Genomic DNA, 14,179 nt, shown 5'->3' on the forward strand with positions numbered 1-14,179 from the left:
AAGGTGCCTGCCCAGGGACAGGAAGTGAAGGAGAGGTCTTTTAGATCTATATCCCAATTCATTTCTCCTTTGGGGTATAGCTTACTGTTGAGGAATTGTTCAAGTTATGTGAGCATGCGTTCTCCTGAGCATTTTAAAACACAGAAGAGCATACTAAGCATACTAAGAGCATACTAAGCATACTAAGCATACTAAGCATACAATGTGAAAATCCTCTTCTTACCCCTATTTCATTTAGGCACCCATTTGCTTTGTTCTGTGCACTTTATATGTATGTAAATACCCAAACACCTCCATGACAAGGGCTTTTCCTCCCTGTAGAAATGGAATCACACAAGTAGTCTTTATGCCCCCATTACATACCATTTCTATTAGCATTATTAGCCTCATTCTCAGACATGCTGGATTCCATGAGGGGTCTGTCTCCGGACACATGTGTGGTTTTGTCAAAGCTGTGAAGTACCTAATCTAAGAAGGAAATTTATTTTTCCTGGGGAAAGGGTGAGTGACTTTCCTGTCAAACAGAGTATAGCCAGACCCCTCTCTGTGCGCCCTTCTGTCCCCAGGGGTGGTTTATTCCTATGAGCCAGCTGTTAGGTGTAGGAGTGGACAGTGCTGACCACACTTGCCTGGGAGCCTCCCCCCCACACCACCCTGTAGCATGAGGAAGAAGCCAGAAAGTCAACCCCCAGCCCCCCAAGACTGAAGTACTCGTTAACCTGCCAGTCACCTAGGTCATAAGCCACAAACATGGGAGGAAGTTTGGGAGGGTTTGAGGTGAGGAAAACTCAGAAGCAGGTTTTGAAGGAGGGAGAGGAATGTAGTTTATGTGGCTTGGAGAGGAATGATAACATTGGCAGGGGGAGAGAGGCAGGCGGGAGCTTGGGGGAGAAACTGCGCAGATGCTGAAGGGAATGTTGGAAGGACAGCTGAGTCAAACAAAAGCCATGTTCTGAGTTCCTGTGCACAGGCATCCTGTCTTACAAACTCGTGTTGCTCCCACTTTATAGGGAAGCAAAACCGAGCCTTAGGGATGAAGCTGTCCTGGCTAGCGTCTCCTAGCTGGGAAGGAATGGAACTGTCGTGGTCTGTCTTCCTGCCACATCCTCTTTGGCCTTGCCGTAGACTTGGCTTTGCCCTGCACTGTCCACACAAACACAGGAGAGCAGTTCTCTCCCCAGCCCAAAGAGACAGTGTGAGGAGGTGGGTGGCAGAGGTGGCAGATCCTGGAAGGAGACAAAGGAAGGGCACTGACCTGTGAACATGGCTCTAAAGACCTGGCAGTGTGTTTGCCACGTGCCTTTCAATGGGACTTTTAAAATAGACATTTTTATATTATTTTCAAAGCTACAGAAAAGTTACAAGAACATTTTCAAAGTTACAGAAAAGGTACAATAACGGTGCAAAGAACTCAATCCTCCCTTTACTTCAAAGCCACTGGCTGTTTACGTTTTATCCCATGGTTTTATCATTTTCTGTGCATATATTTATAAATTTTCACTCAGGTAAATACCATTTTTAATCAGAGTTACCATATACTTAATTTCTTACTCATTGTGTGTCTCCTAAGAATATGATTATAATTGTTGGAATCAGGAAATTTGTCATTGAACCAATATTGCTATCTAATCAGTCCACAGTCTACTCTCCATTTTTGTCAGCTTGGCCCAGTAATGTCTTTTATGTTTATTTGCTCTTCTTGGTAAAAATCTTATATCAGCATCCCTGGAATACTTTACCTACTCCCTCAGCACAGAAATGGTTCCTCTTGTTATTTTGGAAATAAAACAGGGGGAAGTTCACAGGCCCAGAGAGAAGCACTCCAGGCTCTGCCTGAGCTGAGCTAGCCACTGAAGGACAGGGTCACACCAGTGAACCCCCATGTGTCTAGAAGCTGGCTCACCCTGACCGCTTCCAGGGGATTGCTCAGACACAGAGCAGAGTAAGAAAGCCAGGAGGCTGCAGAGCAAGAAACGGAGGCCTTGGTTCTTCCACTAATTAAACACATAGCTTTTCTCAAAGCCCTTCATCCCGTTAGAACTCAGCATCCAATGGACACCTTCCATGGCTGGTCTCAAACCTTGCCCAGCTGTGACATCAGGCCACTGGTGGAGAGATGTGAGGAGCACAGTTCAGGTGAAGCTGGCTGATTCTCCCTACCGCCTGTGAGCACAGGCGCCTGAAGCTGTAGAAGCAAAGTTGGGGTCACACAGTGATGAGATCATCCTGTAGGGAAGGTGGCCTGGAGCCTAAAGCCCCACTTTGGGGTGCTCCTTTTGGAAGGGCCTCTCAATAGCCAATGGAATTCTTGGGAGTTTTATGTAGAGGAAGGCAAACATATTACTCGGCTGAAGGATGAATTCATAGGGCTTTAAAGATGGTTTTAGGAAATATAAGTAAAAGAGAGTAAAGAACAGATGAAGCATGGTGCCAGCATGACTTGGGGTCTGAACAGGAGAGAGATAACGAGCACCCGTTGGATTTTACAGCTTAGCATTAACAGGCGTTTGAGTTGGGAACACAGTATTTGATTTTCCTAAGCAACCCATGAGTTCCTCCTCTTTAAGGGTCTCTTCTTTCACTGTGCTGTGACTTAGGGACAACTCAAATGCAGTGTCTCCTTGGAGTCTGTGTCTGGACTGGACACTCATCTCTGGAGGCTGCAGCATATGGGTATATGACCACAGTGGACTATTTCTGATTACAGTGTTTTTCTTTGGTTTGGCCTCTCTTAGGCATCTCCGTGAAACTTAAAGTCATGTCAACTTGAAAGTTTTCATGGATATCAAATACTTTGTTCAGTATTCTTGGTCTTCTCTAGGATTATTATTATTATTTTTTTAACATTCTCTGTGGGACATGGGGAATGTTAAATCCTGATAGAATCCACAGGACTGAAAGGAAATCTAGGAGAGTTGGGAATTTGGCATCAAGATTTGCCTAACATTGTAAAATGTGGGGCCCACAGAGAATAGCTAGTATGATTTTACAAAGCCCCCCCCAAAATTAGGCACCAACCCTTCTAGTGTTAGTATTTGACTATGACAGCACCCCACGTGCTCCTAAGCACATGCATAGAACACAGTGATGGCTTCTCATTAGACAGCTATTTCCATTATCTTCCTCAGCTTTTTCAGCTTTTTTTTTTTTTGCCCATGAGCTGATTAACTAGCAGTACCAGTCCTTCCCAGAAGCAGCTGAAGAGAGACAGACGAGCAGCTCTGGCCCTGCTAGACTCCCTCTTTCACAACTGTCATGACATTCCATGGGGTTTGGGAATGAGAGTTTACAGCAACAAGAGGAGTTGTGGTCCTCTGGAATCTTCTAATATTGCCCTGGCAGGCCTTTGCTATGAGGGGAGGTGGGCGGGCAATTTGCCCAGAGATGTTAATTCTGGGAAAACAACCAATATGTCTTCACATGTCTGTAAGAATGTACTAGAAGGAGTCAGCGGGTGAGAGGACAGTCATTTAGTGCCTTGAACCTTCCTCAGTGTGTGTGTGTGGGGGGGCACATCAAGACTTGGCCTGCAAGCTTCAGTTCCTCTGCCAGCCTCAGGGGTGGCTCTCCTTCCCTTACCCAGCCTGTGTCACTCCCAGGAGCCTTGAGCAGACCATGAATGCTGATTTTGGGAACTTCAAAGGGTTTGATTCCTATTTATAGTTAACTACCTAAAAAGGGAAATGTCCCCAGAGAGGCAGAGATCCAGGGACCTGCCTGTGTGCAAGCCTGTTGTTAACACCAGCTCCCAAACTGGCTCCTCAGACCCATTCACTCTGCGGGAATAGGAAAGGGGTATTCACTGGCCTTCAGACCGAGCAGGCTAGAAACACCCATGAGGGACTGACCCTCTCCCTTCCAGTACAGAAGGAAGGTTCTCTCGGCCAGTACTAGTTTAGGCTTGGCCAGGGTAGGCAGAAGCAAAATACGGATTCCCAGAATCAGTCATGAGGAGCAGATTTTCTCCAGCAAGGCCTCGGCTTTCCTACCTGATTGTGTACTTTTATTCATGATTTCAATGGGATGTTTCACTTCTAGCCTCAATCTCCCATCTAGAGCGGAATGCTCTGAACCTGACAGTTTTGACCAAGGGGGTGACAGAGTACACACCTAATGTTGTGGAAAGTTGCAACAAGATCTGCACCCCCTGGCTATATCTCAACATCAGCTCATTAGAAACCCCCAGGTTCACAGAGGATTTGTGGTCTCCAGCCTCTAATCCCACAGACATCATTGCCCCAGGAGATTCTAAACCCATACTTCAAACATCCCTTCCCACAATCAAACCCAGGACCTTCTCCCCAGACCGCTTTTGTCCCATATCTTCCAAGGTCCTCTCCTTGCCATAGCCTGTCACAAGTATTCATCAATTCCATCAACTGAATACATATTTAGTCTTCTTCCTCCCAACCCTCCCCCGCCCACACAGCATTCATCACCACTGCCCCATTCTCACCTCGATAACATGCCAAGGCCTCTTGTCTCCTAGTCCCTGCCATACTAGGACCAAAGTGACTTTTCTCAAATGTAAATCTGAATTCCTTTGGTGGAAACCTCTCCAGGGGCTACCCACTACCACTCAGGACCAGTTCCATCAGGTCCTTGAGATCTGCTCTGGTTTTCATCTCCAGCCTTCTTTCACACTATTTCTTTGGCAAATAGTCTTCCTTATGTCCTCTATTCTTAATGTCCATAGTTCTCAGTGTGCGTTATGTTCACCTAGAGAACTCTGAGTTTACAGCTGCTTTTGGTGGCTGTGTCCTAGTCTTTAGGTGGTGCTCCTCTGTACTATTAATGCACCTGGCATCTTTCAGGTTCTGTGCACTAGCATCTTGCCATGGGCTTTCTGTACATGCTGGCACCTTTGGCTGACTTCTGTATGCTGTAAGCAGCTCTCAGTTCAGTCATGCTGCCTCCAAGAAGAGCTCACGCCTTTCCTATTTGGGTCTATTCCAGTCCTGATCCACTTCAGAAACCTACTAACGAAATGTAGATGCCAAGTTCCCAGGTGAGAGCAAAAAGGTCCCCCTGGGGACCTCTGGGGTTTAGCAGCAAACTGGCTCACAGTTGAAGGGTGGGGTCTATCATGATGGGGAAAGTCTAGTGGTGAGAGCAGCTCCAGCTGTGAGTGTGAGCATGTGGCACCTGTGGTTAGAGAGCAGAGAGTGAACACTGGTGCCCATCTCTTCCTCTTCACACAGTCCCCCTAACCACTGTGTAATGTCATTCACATTCAGGGTGAGCCTTTGCTCTTTAGCTAAATCACTCTGGAAATATACTCAGAGGCATCTCCTAGGTGATTCCAAGCCCCCATCATATTGACAGTCAAGATCAGCCATCGCATTTCGAATAACTGGAGGAGCTAAATTTGTCTCAGAGTGAAGAAGTCCTTCAGGATCTGCTTGTTTGGGAAAGAGTGCTGAGTGAGGGAAGGGACCAGTGCAGAGCAGGCACTGTGTGCTGGGTTTTTCTGTTTAAAAATATTTATACTTCTCAAGCTTTTTTGTAAATCTTTGCTACATACACTTGTTTGTTTCGTGTGTGTGTGTGTGTGTGTGTGTGTGTGTGTGTGTGTGTGTGTGCGTGCGCACATGCCATGACTCTTGTGGAAGTCAGAGGACAACTTGGCATTGTTGGTTTCCTCCTACTCGGTCATCAATTTGGCAGCAAGCCCCTTTCCCCACTGAGCCAGCCTTTAGCCTGAAGTGCTGAGTAGCTATATAGCAAGCCCTTCACCTCTGCTAGTCATGGGGCAGTATTTGAACCCAAGTCCAGCTCCAGAGCCTGAGTCCTGTCCACATAGGGACAGAGATGAGGTTCAAAGGTTTGGCTTGGAGGGTGGAGTATGCATGATAAAGAAAAAAAGCAGCCATATACATGGTGGCCAGTGGCTGGACTTCTAGCTGAGCCACGTATGGCTTAATGAACTTGGAAAGCCATTACATGAGGCTCCAGCCCCCTCTGCATGAGATGGAAATATGGCGAGGTGCTCTGCTTGCGTTTGCTCACAGCAGAACACCTGAGAGGAGCTTGAGTCTTGGAATCCTGCGACTCAGCTTTTCCTGTGTGCGCAGAGCACCGTTAATGGATTCCTACAGATGGCCATATAGAATATGTATGTATATATGTATGTATGTACATATATATGTATATATATGTATGTATATATGAAACATTGTTAACATTTAAAGTTGTTTTAACTGAGCAGATTTAAATTCCAACAGCAGTAACCACAAATTTATAGAACAAATTTAAAACGTGGCCTTCAATCCTGTTTAAACCTAATAATGAACGATCTATTATTTAGTGCTAGCGTCTAGACACATAGGTTTCTCAGAGCCAACAAGCATAGAGGAAGGTCTTTATAGCCTCTGGTTTCATGCTGCCCACCTCCTTGTGTACCCGCAGGTCACATTGCAAGGAATGTCTTCCTCTCTTCATTCACTACCACCCTTCCTGCGGGAGCTCCCTGTCAGCTACAGCTAGCTAGTGGTCTGCCAGGCTGTCATAACAAGATGGTAGACAGGGAGGCTGAAACACAGGCTAGAAATCCAAGATCAAGGTCTCCTTCCTTTAGTTTGCAGGTGTCTGTCTTTCCCCTGTGTATGTAGGTCTGCTCAATTAGCTTCGTGCCTCCCTCCCTCTCTTCCTCTCCACTCTCCCTCCCTCTTTCCATTCTTCCCTCTATCCATCCCTCTCTCCCACTCCATCTTCCCTCCCTCTATCCATCCCTCTCTGCCATCCTGTCCTACTCTCTCTTACTTTCCCTCACCCTTTCCTTCTTTTCCTCCTTCCTTCTTCCTCCCTTTTTTGCAAGGTCAGATTGGACTAGGTCCCTTCCAAATGACCTATTTTAAAACAGTCTCCCCTTTGAAGGCCCTGTGTCTGAGGCAGCCTCATTCTGAAGTCCTGAGGGTTACAGCTTCAACACATGAATGCATGCAGGTATAATGACAGTCCCCTTGCTTGCTCCTTCCTGAGGAGATCAGCTCTGCTCGTTCCCATGTCTGCTTTCCTCCAGTCCGCCTGGAATGCCTCAGCTAGTCATGGTCTTCTGTTTTTTTCCCTGGGCTCTTCCTCCTGTCATCTTTAGGCTCTCCTTGCTTCTCCTCTATTTCCTGGAAGTCAGCCTCCACCACAGGGGGTTACCTTAACCTTTCTTCACTGTTTTTCTTTGTCCATTCAGCACCTGAGTTGTTACCAACTAGGATTTCCTTGGGCACTTACCCTCTTCGTTTTCCTTGGGTATGTCCTCTGGAATGATGTGTGTGGCATGCTAGCCGCCAGCATCACCCAGCACTTTACTCTGGTCTTATCTGGAACTCATCTATCCTCCACCCTTGCACACAGTGACATTCTTTCTGCTCTCCGGGTCCTTCCAAGCCCCCTCTGTCACCCAGTTGTCATTAGAGGCGCATCGCTGGGGATAAGCCCTGGCCCCATCTCTCACTGCATTCTTCCCCCTCAGTCTTTGACTCAGCTTCCCAGCTCTCATTCTAACTGCAGCTTAAATCTGAAATCTTCACCTTCCAGCCTCCACCAGTGTTTCTCCAGGGCTCTGACCTTGGCTTCTAGAAGTTTGCAAACAGATCAATACTTTCATCCCTCAAGTTCTACTTGACCAGGCCAAACTATTCATCATTCACTCTCACATTCCATTTTCCTTTGCTACAGTTTTCCCCATGTTTCCAAGCAAGAAATCTCAAAGTACCTTTGTGGCTCCTCTTTTTGTTTAGTTCCCTAAATTCTTTTAAGGCTTCCTCTGTCCCCCATTCATCTTCTTTGTGTGGTCCTTCTATGTACCTTCCAAGAGGTGGCAGTATATTAACTGGATATCCTTGTCCCCTAAGAGTTGTGAAGACCAGCGGATGCTCAGACACAGTGTGGCAGCTAGTGTGAAAAGGTTCCTTGATCACTCAGGCCGAAGACCGAGCTCTCTGGCACACACAGCTACTGCTGTCCATCGGAAAGCTGGAAAGCTCTATAGCAATGGACATGTCCTGTGCTTACACAGTGTGGCAGCTACTAATCATGTATGGGTTATTAAGTACTGAAAATGAAACTTGTTCAATGGAGGAACTAGATACTTTTTCTTTAATTTAATTTGATACACTCGCTTCTTTCAACTACCTGTAATAATAGCCATCTCCTAGCCAACCTCTGCTGAACACCACCATACTTGAGACTACATCATCTATTGCTCTCCTGGTCCCAGGTCCATCTTCTTAGGCCTTGGGTCCACCATTCCCCAATGATGAGCTTCATGACCACATTCTCAACACACGCAATGTTCTCTCTTCTGCTGCATTTGAACAACTGGGTGTCATCTTATTCTTAGAACAATTTTAAAGACTTACTTGTTTTCATTTTATGTGTATGTGTGTCTGTCTACATGTACGTATGTATGTGTTCACGTGTGTGCCTTGTGCCGTTGAACCAAAAGAGATCATCAGATCACCTAGAACTGGAGTTACACATGGCTGGGAGCCACCATATAGGTGCTGGATACTGAACCTGGGTACTCTGTAAAATCATCATGAAGCCATCTCTCCAGCCCTTATATCTTACCTTTAGCCTCCTATTTAACTCTCATTTTGAAATGATTTCAGTCTTATAGGAAAAAATCGCAAGATTTAACACAAATAATTATTTTATACCCTTCAGATTCCTCAGATATTAACATCTCACTGCTTGCTTTTCCATACATTCTTTCTTCCTGGGTGTGAAGGTGGTAGCTTCTGGTCGAACCCAGGGCCTTGCCTTCACTAGGCAAGAGCTCTCCCCACTGAGCTATATGCCCAGCTGTTCTCTCTTCATTCTTCTCTCTACCCCTATATACATACATGCACAGACATACATATGTAATTATGCTTCTGAACAGCTTGAAAGAAAATTATACCCCTAAAACCGTAAACATTTAAGTAGTTTAGAGTTGATTTTTCCTAAAAACCAAATGTGTTCTATAAACCACATTATGATGGTCAAAATAGAAAAACATCAATAGAGTACTATCATCTAATTTATTGACTATATTCAAACACTCCCAGCTGTTGTAGAAGTATTCCTTATGGCAAAAGAGGGGGGAAAGCCTTCCTTGTGAATCACACAACCTAATGTTTAGGACCTTGCAACCCAAGTTTTAACATGTTTGGTTTTCTCTCCACTACCCTGCTTTCTAGTGTTTACTGAGCAGCACATAGTAGGCCCATAACAGGATAAGGATTACTTGTGGCAGCCAGGCAGAGGGGAAGCAGGCCTCTCTCCTGGACATAGCCACTAGGTCACAGTTGACAGCCCTGCAGTCTCAAGGTGTTTCTGTCAGGGCCTCTTCCTTTCAGTTGTCCTCTCAGAGACATCAGTTGGGTGGCAATACTGTCTCCTCTGTGGAACTACTCAGAGCTAGCCGAACACCTGATCTCGGAGCAGTTCACAGCCATGCCTGGCCCCAGTGCTGTCCCTCTATTCTGTAGTAGCCGAGTGACTCAATATCCACCTGCTCATTTATTCAGCAAGCAGTTATTGAGTGCCTACTGTGTGTCATGTGCGTTGGCTATATAACAGCGGACAGCAGCAAAATTACTCCACCTCAAAATACTGCACTTTGGTGGGAAAGGAAAGGCAGACAATAAAACAAGTGAAGATTTAGTTTACCATATGATAAGTACTAAGGAGGATAATAAATCAGGGTAAGAGCTATGAGTAGAGCTGCAGACTGTGCATGTGCATGCATGAGGACAGGATTTGCATAGGGCACTTATGGCAGATCTCCTTAGTGATGTGTCTCCGTCCTTTGAATTACAGTGAAATCTCTCTGCGTATCTTCTGTAGTGCATAGTTGTATGAGTTCTGAATAATCCAAGTAGTCATTTAATGACACTCCAGTCAAGATAGGTCTCTCTGTGCTGCTTGTCAATCCTTCCCCTAGCACCTTGGGGAGCCACTGATCTGTTCTCTGTTCTTACAGTATTACCTTCCTAGAGTATCTTATAAATAGGACTATACGGTAAAGAGCCTTTGAATCTGGCTTCCCTTAGCTAGGGAGAAAAACCATTTATCAACAATAAAAGAAAAGGAGGCCATGAACTTTGAGAGCAAAGGAAGGGTTTAAGTGGGGAGGGAAAGAGGGGAAAAGATATATCTTAATTTTAAAAAATGACCTGGAAGAAATATGAAATCAAGCCACGAGAAATAATGTAGATATTTCCAAATATGTGTCATATTTTTATTTAGCCAGATAAGTAGATTTGTGCTGTAAAAATGCTTGAGTCATTTTTCTTGTTGCGTTAAAGAAAGTAACATAGGAAAGAAAGATAGCAAGATGCTGTTCATTCGTTCACTCTTTTCTGAGGGTTGGAGCTTGCAATAGTGTCTAGGATCTCAGGCTTACTGGGAATGCACTGTGCCTGCCCAGGCTGCCTTCGAACTTGTGTGAAGGTATTTTTACCTCAGCCACCCAGGGGCTGAGATTACAGGCATGAGTCACCACTCCTAGCTTCCATTCATCAAATGTTTGGTTTGGGGACTTTTGTTTTGTTTTAGTTTGGTTTTTAAGAAACAACTACCAGTCACAGTCTGTGACCCAAAGGAAGCCTGAGACCCTTGGATCCATACCAAGGCTAATTTTAGTTGCTTTATCTGACATAATTTCCTTTCGGCATTTCCTGAAAGTTTGGGTGAGCATGTAGTCAGTGAGTTTTTGGTTGTCATCTTTAAAAAGGACTGTGAGGGGCATTTTGAGAGCTTCTATCCTGCTGCTTCTAGGGGTCCCTAGAGAGGCCCTTGAGAGCTGACATTCACTGGATCATAAGATTGTATCAGGGCAAGGAGATCCATGGGAAGATAGAGTAGAATAAGTAGATGAGGCCAGCAGGCAGCACCCTCCCAGGACCTACGAGCTTTCTGGGAAAACAGAACTGGCTTCCTAACCTCGTAACTTGTATACTTCTTTGTTTCAGGTGATGCAACTGTCAAAAAGAAACCTGCCCCCAAGACACCTACAAAAGCAGGTAATAGCCACAGTCCTACCTGAGAACAAGGGAGTCATCTGCCACAGGGCCTTTCCTGCCTTCTGACCGACCATATGTGGGTAGTGGGCAGGAGACCCTTCCTTCATTCAAGCTCCACACTTTGGGCTGCCTCTTCCTCCCCCGGGGAGCCTATGCCCAGCTGGTACCTCACCCACACCCCTCTCCTGCTTCCTTCCTCTGCCTCCATGTACGTGTGCTGTGTCACAGGCTGCTGTGGGCTTTTCTGTTCCCTCTGCAAAGTCATGCCTCAGCCTCAGCTCCCCACTCTACCCTACATGGCGGGGGCCCACATCATGCTGCTTTTAGGCCTTACTCTGTATGTCCTTGTTTTCTGGAGTTGTTTGTTGTCTCTGGGGAGGCATTCATAGGCGCAGACCAAGTTGAGCCTGTCAGCCAGGGTGACTAAAAGGTTAGACACAAGGTAATGCTAAATTAAGAAATAATCTGAGACAGGGATTCTGATCATTACGGGGAGACACAAATGCCCCCAAAGCCAATCTGTGAAAAAGGTTTGTTGTGTAAATTGTATGGGTCACTTCTGGGGACTCTAAAGAGTGAACAAGGCGAGCAGGTCCCTACACACATTCTTATCTTGAAGATTACAGAGGGGAGGAGAGGCACCAGTAGGGCAACATGGCCCACAGTACCAGTGAGATCAGCATGTCTAAGGCCCCCTCCTCACATTCTACTTGTCTCCTCCTAGCTATGCCCCCTCAAATCATCCAGTTCCCTGAGGACCAGAAGGTACGCGCAGGAGAGCCTGTGGAGCTGTTTGGGAAAGTGGCTGGTACCCAGCCCATCACCTGCACATGGATGAAGTTTCGAAAGCAGGTCAGTCATGGCAACAGGGTGGCCTAAAGGACAACCTACAGCCCCTGGGCCAAAAAGATGGGGAATACTGTGGTGGACAGAGGGAACTGCTCTTCTTCACTGCAGAAATGGCAGCATGCACTGGGCATGGTGCTGCATACCTGGAATCCCAACACTTGGAAGGCCGAGGCAGGAGAACTGCCAGATCAAGGACAGACCAGCCAACCTTACAGGCTCCGGTCCAAATAAAACACAAAGGCCCAGGGGTACCACGTAGTGGCAGAGCCTGGTTACTAGAAAAAAAAATAACTAAAAAAGAAAGAAAGAAATGGGAGAGGTAACCTATCCAACAGAGTTCTTACTAACCTTTTCTTCTGTGTCTACCAATAAACCCTGATTTTAGAGACAATTTGTTTAATAAAATCACCCCTTGCTTCATCTGAGTCCATCTGCCTAGAATTCTCTTTGGAGGCCTTGGGTATATAAATTATATATTAAATAGAATTTTGGCTGAATGACCCAGAAGTATAACTACAATTTATAATAATACTCCCTATGAAAACATTTGAATTTTCAGATAACCTGCTTGTAGAGAAATTTGGAGGCCCCAGCTCTTCACTGCTCACACTGGTAATGCTGGTCTGGTTCAGCATTAGGAAACCATTAGAACCATGGTTCTCAACCTGTAGGTCATGACTCCTTTGGGGTTGAATGACCCTTTCACAAGGGTCATGACCTAAGACCATTGGAAAATACATATATTTACATTATGATTCATAACAGTAGCAAAATTACAGTTGTGAAGGAGCGTGGAAAATAAGTTTATGGTTGGGGGTCACCTCAACATGAGAAACTGTATTAAAGGGTCGCAGCGTTAGGAAAGTTGAGAACCACAATTATAGATGGTATGAAGAGTCTTTGTAAGCCACCTCACCGTTTCCATGCCATGCAGATTGTAATAGGTCAAGAGATGATCCGCTAATACCTGGGAGGAAAACAGAGCTGGTTCCAAGGGAGATGGGGAAGAAAATATGGCCCTGCCTTTTCTAGATTGATGGATGAGGTTCCACCTCATCCCTTTCAGTATGAAACTTACTGCAGTTATGAAACCTTTTTGCACCTGTGCTATCCAGCGTGGTAGCCTCTGGCCCTGTGTGCTGAACGCGTGGGATGTGGCTAACACAGTTGAGGAATGTCTTCGACTGTCCTGTTGCGTTTAACTGGGGCCTTGGTCACGTCTCAGAAAGTTAGTCTAAGGCCACTGTTCTGGGGAGCACGGCGGCAGGCAGACAGGCCCGGCACTCCAGCAGTAGCTGAGAGTTTACATCCTGATCCACAGCAAGCAGGCAGAGAGAGACTGGGGCTGGCACTGGCTTTTGAGACCTCAGAGGTGACCCCAGCGACGCACCTCCTCCAATAACATCGCACTAACTAGGAAACAAACCTTCAAACATATGAGCCTGTGGGGGCCACTCTCATTCAAACCACCATGAGGAGCTACAGTTTTTTTTCAGTACTAAGGTTTGAATTTCGGATTTAGGCCCCATGTATGCTAAGCAAGTGCTCTACCATTAAGCTACAGCTCCAGGCTTCTTTTTACTTTTTGAGGTAGGCTGGCCTTGAACTTGTGAACCACCTGACTCCTGAGCAGCTGAGATACAAGCCTGTACCACTATGTCTGGCTAAATTTTTAGCTTTCATTGGTTAAAAATTGCTACATACAACTCAATGATGTTGATTGATACACAAGATTTTATAAGCATTAGAATTCCTCCCTCTAGAGGACTTTGCAGCCAGTCCTGAAGATACCTGATAAACCAGGGTCAGATGAAAGGGGAGGAAGTCCTCCCTGATCAGTGGACTTGGAAAGGGGCAGGGAGGAGATAAGGGAGGGAGGGTGGGATTGGGAGGGAATGAGGGAGCAGGATACAGCAGGGATACAAAGTTAACAAACTGTAACTAATATTAAAAAAAAAAAGAATAATCCCTCACTCTAAAAACTAGTATCATTTCTCACCTCCTCCAGCGTCTGCCACTACTATTTTTGGATTTGCCTATTCTGCACATTTCAGATAGATGGAATCATGCAGTCTATAACATCACCTTTGGTCTCTGGATGTGTTTTTGGTTTTTTGTTTTGTTTTTCTTTTTCTTTCTTTCTTTTTTTTTTTTTTTGGTTTGGTTTGGTTTGATATATTGTTCTAGGGCTCATCCATGTTGTAGCATGAATCAGCACCCTATTTCTGTGTGTGTGTGAGAGAGAGAATGTGAGCCATAGGACAACTTCAGGTGTCATCCTGTCACCCCAAGGCAAGCCATCTACCTCCATTGAGACAAGGCGT

The 14,179-nt window shown here is 45.7% G+C and overlaps 1 protein-coding gene across 4 annotated transcripts in view; it reads left to right on the plus strand.

Annotated features, from left to right (window-relative positions):
• The window catches only part of Mylk (myosin light chain kinase), a 178,098-nt gene that overhangs the window by 116,460 nt on the left and 47,459 nt on the right, over positions 1-14,179 (plus strand). For all 4 annotated transcript variants that reach the window (XM_055624905.1, XM_055624906.1, XM_055624908.1 and 1 more), the window contains 2 exons: positions 10,956-11,006; positions 11,731-11,858. In XM_055624905.1, coding sequence (XP_055480880.1) covers positions 10,956-11,006; positions 11,731-11,858 — 179 coding nt within the window. The remainder of the gene's footprint in view (positions 1-10,955; positions 11,007-11,730; positions 11,859-14,179) is intronic.

Source organism: Psammomys obesus, unplaced genomic scaffold (genome assembly GCF_907164565.1).
Source record: "Psammomys obesus unplaced genomic scaffold, mPsaObe1.curated_primary_1811, whole genome shotgun sequence".
Classification (NCBI taxonomy): Eukaryota; Metazoa; Chordata; class Mammalia; order Rodentia; family Muridae; genus Psammomys; species Psammomys obesus.